General features: G+C 40.7%; 1 protein-coding gene across 1 annotated transcript; it reads right to left on the bottom strand.

Moving 5' to 3' along the window:
* Positions 1–1492: 1492 nt before the first annotated feature.
* Positions 1493–13501, bottom strand: LOC109638506 (myosin heavy chain, fast skeletal muscle-like). The gene is made up of 41 exons (XM_020101516.2): positions 13401–13501; positions 13143–13185; positions 12456–12671; positions 11998–12141; positions 11763–11919; positions 11501–11528; positions 11280–11391; positions 11060–11152; positions 10913–10976; positions 10719–10817; positions 10509–10612; positions 10136–10274; positions 9885–10003; positions 9509–9658; positions 9181–9351; positions 8787–9093; positions 8616–8686; positions 8438–8525; positions 8208–8325; positions 7998–8121; positions 7761–7897; positions 7396–7651; positions 7075–7317; positions 6802–6978; positions 6579–6724; positions 6400–6490; positions 5924–6313; positions 5716–5842; positions 4883–5001; positions 4592–4788; positions 4326–4509; positions 4083–4248; positions 3837–3961; positions 3249–3557; positions 2956–3159; positions 2749–2874; positions 2491–2661; positions 2305–2409; positions 2123–2218; positions 1817–1948; positions 1493–1616 (listed from the first exon to the last, which is right to left on the bottom strand). Exons 3-41 carry the CDS (start codon positions 12657–12659, stop codon positions 1596–1598), a joined length of 5814 nt encoding a protein of 1937 aa, XP_019957075.2. The 5' UTR covers positions 12660–12671; positions 13143–13185; positions 13401–13501; the 3' UTR covers positions 1493–1595.
* Between the last annotated feature and the right edge of the window lie 1334 nt (positions 13502–14835).

Raw genomic sequence — 14835 nt, 5'->3', positions numbered from 1 at the left:
CAACCTGGGACAAACAAGTGACTGGCTCCTGGTCTGAAGTTGTGCGCATATTGTTCTGTCCTCTAGGGTTTGTTAACATTTCGCAGCTCTTGACTCCTTATAATCCCGGTCGTAAACTCAGATCGGCCAGCCTGTCCCTGTTGGCTGTCCCTAGGTCAAGGCTGGCCAATCAAGGTGACGTACAATTGAAGTTATTATTTTCATTACAACAACCACAACAACCTGCCCCGTGGCTCAAAATGTTTTACTGAATTACCTTTTTATTATAATTTATTCTTCTCCTAGCCATGGATTTGATTATTTTTCCTGTGAGGCACTTTGTAACTTTGTTTAGATAAGTGCTATACGAATGCAGTTATCATTATTATTATTATTGTTATTATTATTAAGACCTTTTGTTTTTGACAATGACAAAATCAACAAAGGCACTTCCATGCTTGTTTAGGGGGGATTTAAAACTTGCTTGAACCTAAGTGGGGAGGGTCCTGGAGAAGACAGTTATATACTTCAACTGTCCGTCAGTGTCTGTGTGTTCAGAGCAGTAACTGCACGTCTGACTCACACAAAAGATTCACGAGCAAACAGGTGCAATATTTTTAGTGGTGGGAAGATGGCAGCTGTCATTTGTCACAGTGTTAATGAAATAGCTCCCCGAAGAGGAAACGTGTAGCACTGGCCATTTGCTTCGCCCCAGAGGATTGTGGGTTTTTATTTGTCTATTTATCTGTCCCCGCTGTCAGGAAGGGCAGTGATGTAACAAGCGAAATATGCTTCATCTTTACTCCCACAATATCGATTAATGTACTAAAAAACATACTGCCTCTCCCAGCAGCTGACCCGTGAGAGCTCTGACTGCGGAGTTTTCACTGATGTGTGGGACGAACGCTTCATCACAGGTTGACCTGCTCAGTGTTCCAGGTTAGAGAGGCCCTGTAGGCTGCAGCTATGTGTTTTTTAACACAATGAAGTCTCAAGATGTCAAACTGTTCCCCTGAGCTTTAAATAAAAAGATATTAAATATTAATACAAACTTTTATAAATTGATTTATTTTGTATTAATTGAACAACACGTGTATAATTTAAGCAACTTTCTCTATTCTGCAGCTTTTGCCCAACGGGGGGCTGAAATCAGAATTGTTTTCTTCACTTATAGTGCACTATAGATGTTGTTTATCATTTCTGGATGTGAAAACCTGATTAGGCTACAATATTGAAGACAGTGACACATATTGAAATTGTTCCCATGTGAATGTTTTGCACAGTGGCATCAATACTGACCCTCCCTAACGAACAAAATTAGCTTTAGCTTAAAAAAATATTTTTTGTTCATGTTTTAGGGTCAATCAAGACACTTAAAGTCATTAACATAAAGTCATCATATACCTTTGGAATCTTTTTTTCTACAAAAGTGTTTTTTCAGCCCTGACGTGTGTGATGACACAACAAATAAACCGTCTTTTTGATGTGCAGAGACAAAAATAAACTGGCAACGTTATATTGTAACATATTTATTCAACGAATATTTAGTGAGAGAGCATTTCAATGAAAAATCGTATTTTATGATTCTCATTTGTTTCCCTCAGAGATGCTGCAGATTATTCTTCAGCTTCTTTTCCCTAAAATGGAAAGAAATAAAAATGATGAGTCGTCTTAATACACATTGCCATATGTATTATAGTTTTCACCATTTAGATTAAAATAACAGCCACCAATTAGACATTTGGAGCAGTAAAACAAATGCTGCTTTCCTGTAGCACAATCAACGACAACTTGACAGTAACAACGGCTTGTTGCTCGTGATTTTTGTCTTTCTTACTTTTCCAATTTCCCGACTCTTGGCCCTCAGCTTGTTGACCTGAGACTCGGCGATGTCGGCTCGCTCCTGAGCCTCCTCCATCTCGTGCTGAACCTTCCTGTACCTGGACAGGTGAGTGTTGGCCTGTTCCTCCTGGGAGGAAATTTAACAAAAAAATCATCAAGACTGAAAATACAGAGGAAAACTAATTCTTGTAATTTACTGTCGGAGATGGTTAAACATAAATCAGTGTCATTTTTAGTTTTTAAGTTCTGTGTGTACTTCATGCAGCTTTTATTTGAGCTTTATTTGGTGTTTCTGACTCACAGCCTCCTCAGCCTGTCTCTTATAGGCCTTCACTTTCAGCTGCAGCTTGTCCACCAGATCCTGAAGTCTGCTGACGTTCTTCTTGTCCTCTTCAGTCTGCAGTAACATTGATTCATTCATAAAATGTATTCATATGCATTGCATCCAGGTTTGCACCACTCAGTTAATAGAATATGAAATACCTGATAGGTGAGCTCCTTCACTCTTCTCTCATATTTTCGAACACCCTTGACAGCCTCTGCTCCTCGTCTCTGCTCGGCGTCAACTTCAGCCTCAAGCTCACGCACCTGAAACAAAAACTGTCTGTTATCAAAATATAATACGGAAACAAAAGCAGAGGCGTGCGTGCCGGGCAAATTCCTGTTTACCCTAGCCTCCAGTTTCTGGAGCTGCTTCTTGCCGCCCTTCATGGCCAGATTCTCAGCTTCATCAAGGCGATGCTGCAGGTCCTTCACTGTCACCTCCATGTTCTTCTTCATCCTCTCCAAATGAGAGCTGGTGTCCTGCTCCTTCTTCAGTTCCTCTGCCATCATGGCCGCCTGATATTTTGAAGAATTTCAGATTGTTTAAACTGTCGAAGAACTTAAATGTAAAAAATGATGACTGACATATGTTATGATACTCACATCAGTGATGGCCTTCTTGGCCTTCTCTTCAGCATTTCTTGCTTCCTGAACAGCATCCTCTACTTCACCCTGGATCTGGACGAGATCAGTCTCCAACTTCTTCTTGGTGTTGATGAGGCTGGTGTTCTATTACACAAGAAGAAACAATGAAATTCAACTAGAGATGAACAAAATTTGGATCCATGTTTGTTTCGCCTTTAAGAGTACCTGAGAGTGCAGGAGTCCCACACGCTCGCTGGCATCAATCAGCTCCTGTTCAGCCACTTTGCGGCCTCTCTCCGTCTGCTCCAGTGCAGCTCTCAGCTCCTCGATCTCAGCCAGCATCAGGTTGTTCCTGCGCTCCACCATGGCCACCTGCTCCTTCATGTCTTCCTGGCTTCTAATGGCCTCATCCAGATGAAGTTGCGCATCCTAAATGTAAAAAAAGTTATAAGATAACAGAAATGCAATTTTTTAAAAGAGTCTGCACTGCAACAAACCCTCCAGCAGAGTCACCACACCTTAAGCTGCCCCTGCACATTTCTCAGCTGTTTCTGGGCTTCAGCTGCCTGGCGGTTTGCATGGCTCAGCTGAATCTCCATCTCATTCAGGTCTCCCTCCATCTTCTTCTTGATTCTCATGGCATCGTTCCTGCTCCTGACCTCAGCGTCCAGCGTGGTCTGCATGGACTCGATCACTCTCTGGCTGTTCCTCTTGATCTGCTCCATCTCCTCGTCCTTCTCCGCGAGCTTCCTGTCAATTTCACTCTTGACTTGGGTGAGCTCCAGCTGGACACGCAGGATCTTGGACTCCTCATGCTCCAGGGTAGCCTGTGAACAAGTGTGACCTTTATCAGCTGCAGAAACTGAGGCTACATCACAGTGAGGACAAATAGCACTCAAGCATTTAGTTGAGATTTTGTTGCTAATATTTTAGAGAAATGTCTTGCAGCTAAAACAGAAACAGGAATACAAACACAGCTGGGCACTTTTTCTTCATGCAATAGTTTAGATATTTCCTGCTGGTCTAATCACCCCTGCTTGTACAATTACTGCATGTTTTTAGTAATAACAGCATTTGTAATAATTGATATGATGATTCAGTTTTACCTCTGCCTCCTCCAGAGCAGTCTGGATCTCACATTTTTCACATTCCACCGTTTTCTTTCCCTTCTCAAGCTCATGGATTGTCTTGCCGGTCTCACCAAGCTGTTCACTCAGGTCTGAGATCTCCTCTGTTGGACCAGGTTTATGAATAAAAGTTTAAAACATATCCAGTAATGTAGATGCTTCAGATGAATTTAACTGGTTTTTAGAGTCTATATCTTTTGGGAAATACAGAATAAATGATCGTACGTTGCAGGTTCTTGTTCTCCCTCTTCAGAGTCTCCAGGTGATCCAGAGCTTCTTCATATGAGTTTTTCAGCTTGAACATCTCGGTGCTCAAAGAACGAGCCTCCTTCTGAGATCCCTCCAGCTCGGCCTGGCTCTCCTCATACTTCTGCTTCCACTCTGCAAGAACCTGAAAACAGAACAAACAGGTGAGTGTTTTCGTCACTGCATAAATTAAAGATGTTAACACACTGAAAACAATCTCACCTTGTCAAAGTTCCTCTGCTTCTTGTCGAGGTTAGCAGCCAGAGAATTAGCTCTCTCCACATCGATCATCAGGTCCTCCACTTCAGCCTGCAGTCTCTGTTTGGTCTTTTCCAGAGAGGCACATTTAGCATTCACAGCCTCGATGGATTCCTCTGCATCCTGAAGACGCTGAGCGAGCTTTTTCCTGTTAGAATAGATAGGAAATAGGTTCATGAAAACTTGTGGGTACATGTGGAAACCAACGTGACTTCAGGACTGTCCATTACTTGGCCTCCTCCAGCTCCTCAGTGCGCTGAATGGCATCAGTCTCGTATTTGGTTCTCCACTGAGCCACCTCGCTGTTGGCTTTGGACATCGCTCGCTGCAGCTCAGCCTTGGCCTCCTGCTCCTCTTCATACTGCTCTCTGAGCAGGTCACAGTCATGACGGGAAGACTGAACAGCATGAGCCAGGGCGTTCTTGGCCTAATAATCCATAGGGGAAACTGATGAATATTTGATACTGATCCTCAGGTGACCTTTTCCTCTGTGATAATCATCTTTTTTCAAAGACTGTTACCTTAACTTCCTCCTCTATGTGTCTCTTCAGCTCCTCGATCTGCTGGGTAAAAGCCTGCTTGCCTCTTGTCAGCTGAGAAACAAGAGCTTCTTTCTCTTCCAGCTGACGCACAATTTCACCTAAAGATAGATATTGTCAGAAAATGACACTTAGGACGGTAAACTTATTATGTACACTTTAGGTTCATAACAAAAGATTCTGCAAGAAAGATTAATTATTATTCTCTTTGTCCATCATGTTGAATAGAGGTACATTTTCCAGGTTTGGGGCTAGTGTGTTAATGCTAACATTTGCATTGTGAAAACAATGCATAAAAGTTTCGGTCGAAAAGAGGGAGAGAGCAATTAAAGAGGATTTGAGGTAAAGCTGGGTTTGGTAATCCTGGAAAAGCTATAAGAGCAGGCTAAACTTTGAGAAAATGTAACCGAATCTTCCAACCGCTGCCCTCTTGTAAAAACGTTTTTTTTCCAGACAACTTTATTTGTTGATGGTTATCAGGACAGGAAGAGGATTTCAACGAATGGCATTAAAAATGTTTCAGAACCAACTTGCCAACCCTACTTTTAAATCAAATAAAGTCTGATTTGGGTATCTTCTGGACACATTCATTTTACATACAGTTTTCAATGCTGAAACAATGGATAAAGAATCTCAAATTTCATTACGGTCGAAGTTGCTACATATCGACCAATAACATCAGTCTAACCAAGTCGAATATGCTATCATCTTTAAAATCAGCAATTAAGAGGAAAACATTTATCTTTGTACAAGTTCTTATTGGCACTGAGAACATTTGAATATTAAAATATTTTGATCCTTCATAAGATTCATACCGTTTTCAGTTTGAAGTCTTGCTTTCTGTACACTCAGGTCGTTGAGCTGACGAACATTCTCATCATTCTTGGACTTGAGCTCACTCAGTTGATCTTCTAATGTCCTGCACAGCTTTTCAAGATTTGCCTGATGAAAAAAAACATAGATTAGAATTAAATTATTGGATGTATTTTTTTTTTTCCCTGAATGAAAATGAAGCACTCTTACCTTTGATTTGGCGACAGTCTCCATGTTGCTGCTGAGGTCGTCAATCTCCATCTTGAATTCGCTTTTCTCTTTCTCCAGCTTCTGTTTGACTCTCTGGAGGTTATCGATCTGCTCTCCCAGCTCCGCCGTGCTGTCAGCCTGCTTCTTGCGCAGAGCTGCAGCCGTGGCCTCATGGTGCAGCGTGGACTCTTCGAGATCACGACGCAGCTTCAGAAACTCGGCCTCGCGCTTCTTGTTCATTTCGATCTGTGCTGCAGTTGCTCCCCCGGCTTCTTCAAGCCTCTCGCTGATCTCTTCAAGTTCCCTGGAGAGATCAGATCTCTGCTTCTCCACTTTGGCTCGAGCAGCTCTCTCAGCTTCAATCTCCTCCTCCAGCTCCTCAATACGAGCCTGAAGCACACAAAGTTTGAGTGAAAATCATTCAACAACATTTCAAGGCCCTCCTGCTTTTGAGTGACTTTTGCTCAATTTAATACCTGCAGTTCCTTTATCTTTTTCTGCAGCTGGATCCCAAGAGACTGTTCATCCTCAATCCTACCCAGGAGCTGGCTTATCTCAAAGTCCTTCCTGGAGGAGAAGGACAAGATTTGGTGTATTATAGTTATGTTTGATTAGAAACTCTCATCTAATATTTATTGTTAATATAGATTCTTACTTCTTGATTTTTTCCTCGGATTGCTGCTTGTCATTCTCCAGATCCATTAAGGATTCCTGGGCCAGCTTCAGATCTCCTTCAAGCTTCCTTTTAGCTCGTTCAAGATCCATACGAAGCTTCTTTTCTTGCTCAAGGGAACCCTCAAGCTATCAAGGAAAGAGATGTTTAGATATAGCTATAATCCATAGTTCAGCATTTGCTTCCATAGGTGGATTTTACTCACGTCGTCCACTTGCTGCTCCAGCTTCACTTTAGCCTTCGTCAGAGTGTTGACTTTGTCTTCCTCTGCCTGCAGATCATCAAGGGTCTGCTGATGAGCCTCTTGGAGAGCTTTCTTCTCTTTAGACAGCTTTGCAATGGTCTCATCTTGAGAAGCCATTTCCTCTGTCAGGTTTTTGACCTGTAAAAGTTTCAATAATTTGATTAAGCAATAGAAATGGTTTAATCAACACATCCCGTAATAATGTGAAAATATCCTGTTAAAACATCTCATCACCTTGTTCTCAGTGGCATGTTTCTCCTTTTCCACCTTGGCCAGGGTGAGCTCCAAGTCATCAATGTCTTTCTTCAGCTCGGAGCATTCGTCCTCCAGCTTCCTCTTCTTTGCAGTCAACTCAGCATTCATTTCCTCCTCATCCTCCAGTCTCTCAGATGTCTCTTTGACTTTGGCCTCAAGCTGGATCTTTGCTTTAATGAGCCCCTCACACCTTTCCTCAGCATCTGTGAGGTTTTCACCTTCCTGAAAATAAAATCAAGCAAGTGATTGTTGAGGATATTTATGAGAAACAGACACAAAGAGCATAATGATCCAACTTACAGACTGCACTTGAAGCATGAGATCATTCTTCTCCTGCAGCAGAGAAACCATCTTCTCCTCCAGCTCCTTCTTCTTGGCCAGAGCCTTCGCTAAATCGTCTTTGGTCTTTTCAAAGTCCTCTTTCATTTGGGCCATCTCTTTCTCAGTCTCTGCACTCTTCAGCAGAGGCTTGATCTTGAAGTACACCTTCATCCATGGCCAGGTTTTGACATTCATGAATGAGCGGATGTTGTACTGGATAGCGTAAATGGCCTCCCTGGGGATGATCAAAGGAGTATTTAAGGAAATTAAAAGATTCACTTTACATTTAGAAAACAAATATGTGCCTAAAAAAATATGTGTTTAAAGTTAACTTTCAACAGCACCTGCGCTCCATCATCTTGACAAACTCTCTCCTCATGAGGAAAGCTCTGCAGAGAGCCTGGGTCATTGTGACCAGCTCTGCCAGTTTCTCATCTCTCATTTCCTCCAGAGTTCCCAGAAGACCAGCTTTGAAAAAAACCTGAAAGTCAACAATTGGAACATTTCATTTTTCACACTTACTTATCAGGTATTGATGATTGCTGAACAGCCTTTTCGAAAATGTGTGTTTCATACTTTACCTTGGTGTGGCCAAATTTATACTGTGTCTGATCCACATCAATGGATCCCAACAGTTTCTCGGAGGCCTTCTTGTTATCGATAAACTGACCCTCAGGGATGACACTGGCATTCAGAACTTTGTATCTACAAGTACATATTTTATTCATTTAAAATGCAGTAGATTGAGGGTAAAGACTTTTTAATGTCTGCAAAGATGATATGTCTTTAACCTCTGTTTGAAGTCACCATATTGGATTCTGCTGGGGAAACCTTTCCTGCAGATCCTGATTCCTTCCAGCACACCGTTGCACCTAAGCTGGTGGATGACCAGGAAGTTCTCCATAAGACCTGTAGTATAGATGTAATCATTAATTAAAACACAGTGACACAATGACACAGATAACTGTCAAAGCACATTATACATTTATTTTGACTGGGACATGGTCTTTGTGTTAGGCACCTGGAGTCTTTGACTCGTTGGGAATAAGACAGCGCACAAAATGAGGATGTGTGCTTCTCAAATTGGTCATCAGCTTGCCCAAATTCTCCTGAAGAATTAAAGAACATCAGTAATATTATTGCAAAAGGCACTGAGTTAGACTTCATTGCAATGAAGCACATAGTTTCACACATCCTACCCTGAACAAAGCAGACACAGTCTGGAAGGAGCCACCCTTCTTCTTGCCACCCTTCTTGCCACCACCTTCAGCTGTCATTGGAACAACATTTGTATTGAAAGGGTTACATTCAACAGAGGTGATAGGTTGTCAGTGTAAACATTTCATGAAGCAGAACAGAACAGCTTGTACCGTCTCCTGAAGCGTGTGATAGATAGAGTAGAGCCAGCAGTTTCACTGAAGACTTCTGGTACAGCTGAACCACAGAGTCGTTCAGGGGGTCTTTGTTCTTGTCCAGCCAGCCAGTGATGTTGTAATCAACAGTGCCAGCATAGTGCACTAGAGAGAAGTGGGCCTCAGCTTTGCCTTTAGCAGGTTTTGGTTTCTCAAAGGACTTGTTTTTACCAAGATGCTGGTCGTACAGTTTGTTCTTGAAGGTCATGTCTGTCGCCTTGGGGAACATGCACTCCTCTTCAAGGATGGAGAAGATGCCCATTGGCTGTTGTGAGGAAATTATTATTTAAAACAAAAAACTTTTGAGTCATCAGACCGTTTTCTGTTTGTGAACATACAGCAAGTGTCTCACCTTCTCAATAAGCTCAATGCAGGCAGCCAGATCCATACCAAAGTCAATGAACTCCCATTCAATTCCCTCTTTCTTGTACTCTTCTTGCTCCAGGACAAACATGTGGTGGTTGAAAAACTGTTGCAGTTTTTCATTGGTGAAGTTGATGCACAGCTGCTCCAAGCTGTTGTACTAAACGGGGAAATATCAAATTACATTAACACCAAATGAAGATCAAAATATTAATTATTTTAGATTCGGTCCATCCTGACTTTAAAATGGAAACCTTGATCAAAATGATGTAAATGAAGCTTCTTAAGATTATGTTTCATCAGCCAAACAGACTTACATCAAAGATTTCAAAGCCAGCAATATCCAGGACACCGATGAAATAGCTTCTTGGCTGCTTGGTGTCCAGCATCTCATTGATTCTGACGACCATCCACAAGAACATTTTCTCATAGACAGACTTGCAGAGAGCCATGACGGAATTGTTGACCTGATTTTACAAAAGAATTGTGAACATTAAGAATTATACTGTTAAAATGAGCAAAACATGCTTCTATGTTTATGGGATAAAACAAGAGATATCACTTAGAGAACTGTAATAAGAGGCTTTGTCAACATTAATTAAGAAGACTATCATCAGCATAAAAGAGGACCTAGATATTTAAAAAACATATTTGTTGTGTCTGAGTTAATTTCATCTTTTTATCTCCACCTACCTGAGGGACAGTTTGACCTTTGGTCACAAACTCGTTCCCAACCTTCACTCTGGGGTAGCAAAGAGCCTTAAGCAAATCAGCAGAGTTCAGACCCATAAGGTAGGCGATTTTATCTGCCACTAAAAAACAGAACACAAAGTCATGGTTAAAATCCATAATACTGAGGTGACGTCATCAATGTACCTATTCATTCATTCTCTAATGAAAACCTGAGCTACAACATAGAAGCTCATGGTGTGTGGGTTTCATACCCTCAGTGCCGTCAGGCTCAGCCTGCTCCTCACGCTGCTTCTGCTTAAATTTCATGTTTCCATGATGCATCACAGCTCCAGTCAGCTTGAATATGCCGGCTTTCTCTTCTCCAGTGAAGCCCAGGATGTCAATAGCAGTCTGTGATAAAACAAAAGCTTCTGTTATTCTTGAGAATAAACACTCACTGCCTCCAGAAATATTTAACATCCTAACAGTCCTAACATCCAGGTACATGTAATCCCCTATAACACAAATTACAACTGGAGTTCTAAGGTGAAGACACTTTCACTTTTCAAAATAAAGACAGACGTGGATTTATTATCTCTTTCTCACCCTAGCATCATTTAAAAATCATAGTAAAGTCATCCTTACATCAGTGGCAATGAATTCTTCAATGTCATTGATACTCTTGACAGTGATTTCACCCTGACTGATCATATGATAGTCATATGGATTTGTGGTGATCAGCAGAGCCTCTGCAGAAACAGAAATAAAAAAGATAGATACGAAATAAATCAGAACACATTCAGTTCATTCTCTTTAGAAAGACAATGAATACAACATTATTCACTAATTTCACACCTATGAGCTCAGGTTTGTGTCCCGTCATGAGCTGGTAGAAGATGTGGTAGCTCCTCTCAGCAGACAGCTGGAACGTAACTCGAGACTTCTCCAGCAGATCTGTTCATCACAAGTTACACACCAGTCAGTTGTGTTCAATGAACAGAGGGTACAAGAACAAACAGCTTAATCTGCGGTGCCATTTCCAGACTTACATGTTTCAATATCTGCAGAGGCCAACTTTCCTGTTGTTCCAAAATGGATTCTGATGAATTTACCCTATTCAAAAGAAAACTATGAATTAGAATTTGAATTTATTGAAAATTGACATTGATTGAAAACTCATGTTAACTAAAACTTACAAAACGGGATGAGTTGTCATTCCTGACAGTTTTGGCATTACCATAAGCCTCCAGCAGGGGGTTGGCTGCAATGATTTGATCCTCCAGTGACCCCTTCATTCAGAAGACAAGTCAGAAAACGAATAAATAGATTAATAATGTTCTATTCCTTCATCCAGGGTCAGATTCAATGTATCTGTGTCAGCATTCTCAACACTTTTTACTTTAACTGATTGTTTACCTGCATTTTTCCAGAAGTATGTTCAGCTTTCTTTCCTCCAGCCACTGCGATTGTCGCAAAGTACTGGATGACACGTTTGGTGTTGACAGTCTTTCCTGCACCGGATTCTCCACTTGGAGCATAAAAACAGCTCAGTTAGTATCACTGCCGTCTTGTTATAGATTTAACCGAGAAAACTCATAGAAAAAAACCCATTTAGGGGAATCATTTGTAAAACTTACGTAATTAGGATAGACTGATTTTCACGGTCTGTGGACAAGAAAAAAATTCCATTTCAGGTTAAATTATTTCAAAACGTAACAATGGGTTTCTGTTAGATACGGGTTACACACCAGTGAGCATGAACTGATAGGCATTATCAGAGACAGAGAAGATGTGGGACGGAGCCAAACAACCAAACATTATTGAAAATATGAAAACAGTGTATGATTTCCCAGGGCTGGCTTATTCAGGACACAGAATTGCTTAGAAAGTGATAAATACCTTGCAGCATGAACTGATAGGCGTTATCAGAGATGGAGAAGATGTGGGGTGGAGCCTCAATCCTCTTTTTTCCTCTGTATCCTGATACAACCACTGAATCATACACTGGGAGCCACTTGTAGGGATTCACAGTGACGCAGAACAGCCCAGAGTAGGTCTGTGGAGACAGAGGGTATTGTCACTAATACATTTCTTCCCATCATCATTGTTTGTGTGTTTAGTGGCGAAAACTCACGTAGATCATCCATGCTGCGTAACGCTCTTTGAGGTTATACAGCACAGAAGGCTCACTGAGGTGGGTCATCATGGCCATGTCCTCGATCTTATCATACTTGGGAGGGTTCATGGGGAAGATTTCAGTGTCTTTTACAGTCAGAGACTGTTGGAGAAACAGAGAAGACACAGGACCTGAGTTTTAACAGTCCACAGGTTAAGTTTGATGAAAACCAAAATCTACCTAAAATCGGATTATGTTTTTGTTATATATATGTATTTTGTACTATAGGGCTGAACAAAATAATGCGTACACTGAATTCATGCACTGTTATATAAATTATCATACTTTACAGAGACATCAGCCCAATAGTCAGCAGTTAATGAAACCACATTGGGATCAGTGCAAATATGCTTTGAGAAACATTTGTATACTGTAAACATATATAACTTGACAATCATTTTTATTTCCACTCTCACCTTCCCACAGAGAGTCTCCACTGTGGCTTTGCCACCCTCCCTCTTGATGAGTTTCCCCTTTAGGTACATCTCAGCAGGCTCGACCACAAAGTACGCTGTTTTAGCATCAAACGGAGTGTTCTGAGCTTCAATCCGTTCTCTTTCCGGCTTCCGGAGGAAAACAGCAGCCGGGCCAAAACACTCCATTTCCGCGTCGCCACTCATGGTGACTGTTTACTGCAAGTAAGTAAAAAAAAAACAGACAGAACTCAAGTTACTTCATTCATCGCTGCTTCACATGCCCTACTACTGAAGTAATAGGAGACGCTGTTAATGCAATTGTGAATGTAAGGATTGAAGACTACAGAAAATGTATCACTGCTTTACCCTATTTAAGTGTGTTTTAGGCCAAATTAACTAATGAACTATATTTACACTTTGCAAGATTGTTAAATTTTCCATCAACTTTTTGATTTGCTTATGTGATGAATGTGTTACAACTGTCTTGTTATGAAATATCATATTGTCTATTGACAAAAATAAAACATTAACAGAAATATTTTCTCTTAACTTTTTTTAAAGGTTTAATCAATTAACGAGACTGATAATTGTTAGGCACAAGATAAAGGTTAATCACACATAGCAAAGTAACTATGAGTTAAAATGTCTTTAGATCAAATTAAATAATGATCAGACTAAAACACATACCTTGTTTCCTCCCCCGAGAAGAACAGCTGAAGATGATGATGGTCTAATGAGGGTTATAAAGAAGAAACAAATAACTGAAATTAAAAAATGCAGTCACGGTATTTCATTTTAAAAATAAACCTATTGTATGCTGAAGTCCTGGCATAGAGAAATCATAGTCCTTTATTCACTTTGTGGTTTCTGGCAATAAGTGATCATGCCCTACATTGTTCGTTAAGCTGCTGGCTTTCCTCCTGCTAATAAAAGACTCACTCTCACCTTGACTGGTCGCCTGTCAGTTCTTGGGTGGGTCCAGCCTTCCTTCTTATATAGAGAGATCAGTGTACACTCAGCAGGAATGACTTGCTTTATATGGTCATGTAGTTTTATGCTATTTGCTCAAGTATGTTTTGCCCCTAATCTGAATCCATGACATCTTCCATCACTGATCAACAGGCTGTTTGTCACAGGTTAAACCACCCTCTGATTCAGATAGTTTACAGGAGTATGTTTTAGACAATGGCAAGAATTTAAATGGGAAATAACAAAGGCTGTTCTGTAAATGATAGAAATGATAATGGTTTATTAGTGTGTATAAATGGCCCAAGCTTCTGACATTGCAGTATCATCACCAGATATATTCCTATTAATAAAAACAAATGTAAACAGAGTGTTGATGTGATTTATTCCACAATAATTCATACACAGATTGTTCAGTATAATTGATTTATTCAAATAGAAAGAATAAAAATAATAATCTCCTCAGTGACAGCAGTGCATAGTGAGACAAAACACACAACATAGTTGTGAATTTCTCTCATTGTTAACTCTTTCACCAAATGCTGTTGGAATGGCTTCAGAATGTGAAAGATTATGAATAGATACAAGACACAATGTGTAATTTCTTTAATCTTGTGTAAATATTGTTCTGGCAAGCGTGTCGGTTACTGAAGATCAGACATTATTTCGGCCTTTACGGTAATCTCCTTAATGCAACCTTGGCACTGCACAGGATCCGAGTTTAGCCATGGAGAAGCTCTCATGTGTCACTGGTATTCTGTTGCAGAAGCCTTGCAAGTCTTTCCTCTGACAAAGGAACAGAATTGGCCCGAACAGTTGCTAATCTAAGAACCTGTGAGAATCATGATACCTCATGATAGCAGAGACACTGCTGAGGTCTGTGTTTTATGAAATTCCAAAGTTGATTAGATTTGTTCTGAAGGGAGGATGGACAATAGAGAGTACAACAATATCCATATTTATAGCTCTTTAATTTCCTCTCTCTGGGAGGTTATTATGCATCTGCCAAATTATGACATGCAGCGTACATCCTGTGGAAAATAACTTGTCAGACCAATGGTGATGGCATTCGCTTTGATGTTCTATTGATAAGGTCTATCACAAAGCACTAGGTCACTGTATCTGTACATACACTATATATATGTATATAAATATTGTACATACAGTATAGATACACATATACTATATGTGCACATTTACATACACTCACTGGCCACTTTATTAGGTACATCTGTTCAATTGCTTGTTAACAGACTTGTTGCAGAATACCATCTCTGAACGCACAACATGTCGAACCTTGAAGCAGATGGGCTACAGCAGCAGAAGACCACACTGGGTGCCACTCCTGTCAGCAAAGAACAGGAAACTGAGGCTACAATTCTCACAGGCTCGCCAGAATTGGACAATAGAAGAT

This window comes from Paralichthys olivaceus, chromosome 2 (assembly GCF_024713975.1).
Source record: "Paralichthys olivaceus isolate ysfri-2021 chromosome 2, ASM2471397v2, whole genome shotgun sequence".
Classification (NCBI taxonomy): domain Eukaryota; kingdom Metazoa; phylum Chordata; class Actinopteri; order Pleuronectiformes; family Paralichthyidae; genus Paralichthys; species Paralichthys olivaceus.
The sequence above is the reverse complement of the archived record's forward strand: the minus strand, read 5'-3'. Positions and strand labels throughout refer to the sequence as shown.

What these genes read in the sequence shown, in the direction of transcription:
- LOC109638506 (XM_020101516.2), bottom strand. Translation starts at nt 12,659, where the DNA reads ATGAGTGGCGACGCGGAAATGGAGTGTTTTGGCCCGGCTGCTGTTTTC. An exon ending in TCATGCTTCAAGTGCAGTCT is followed by an intron (nt 7,318 to 7,395) that starts GTAAGTTGGATC and finishes TTTTATTTTCAG; the next exon opens with GAAGGTGAAAACCTCACAGA. An exon ending in GAGGAGCTGGAGGAGGCCAA is followed by an intron (nt 4,510 to 4,591) that starts GTAATGGACAGT and finishes CTATTCTAACAG; the next exon opens with GAAAAAGCTCGCTCAGCGTC.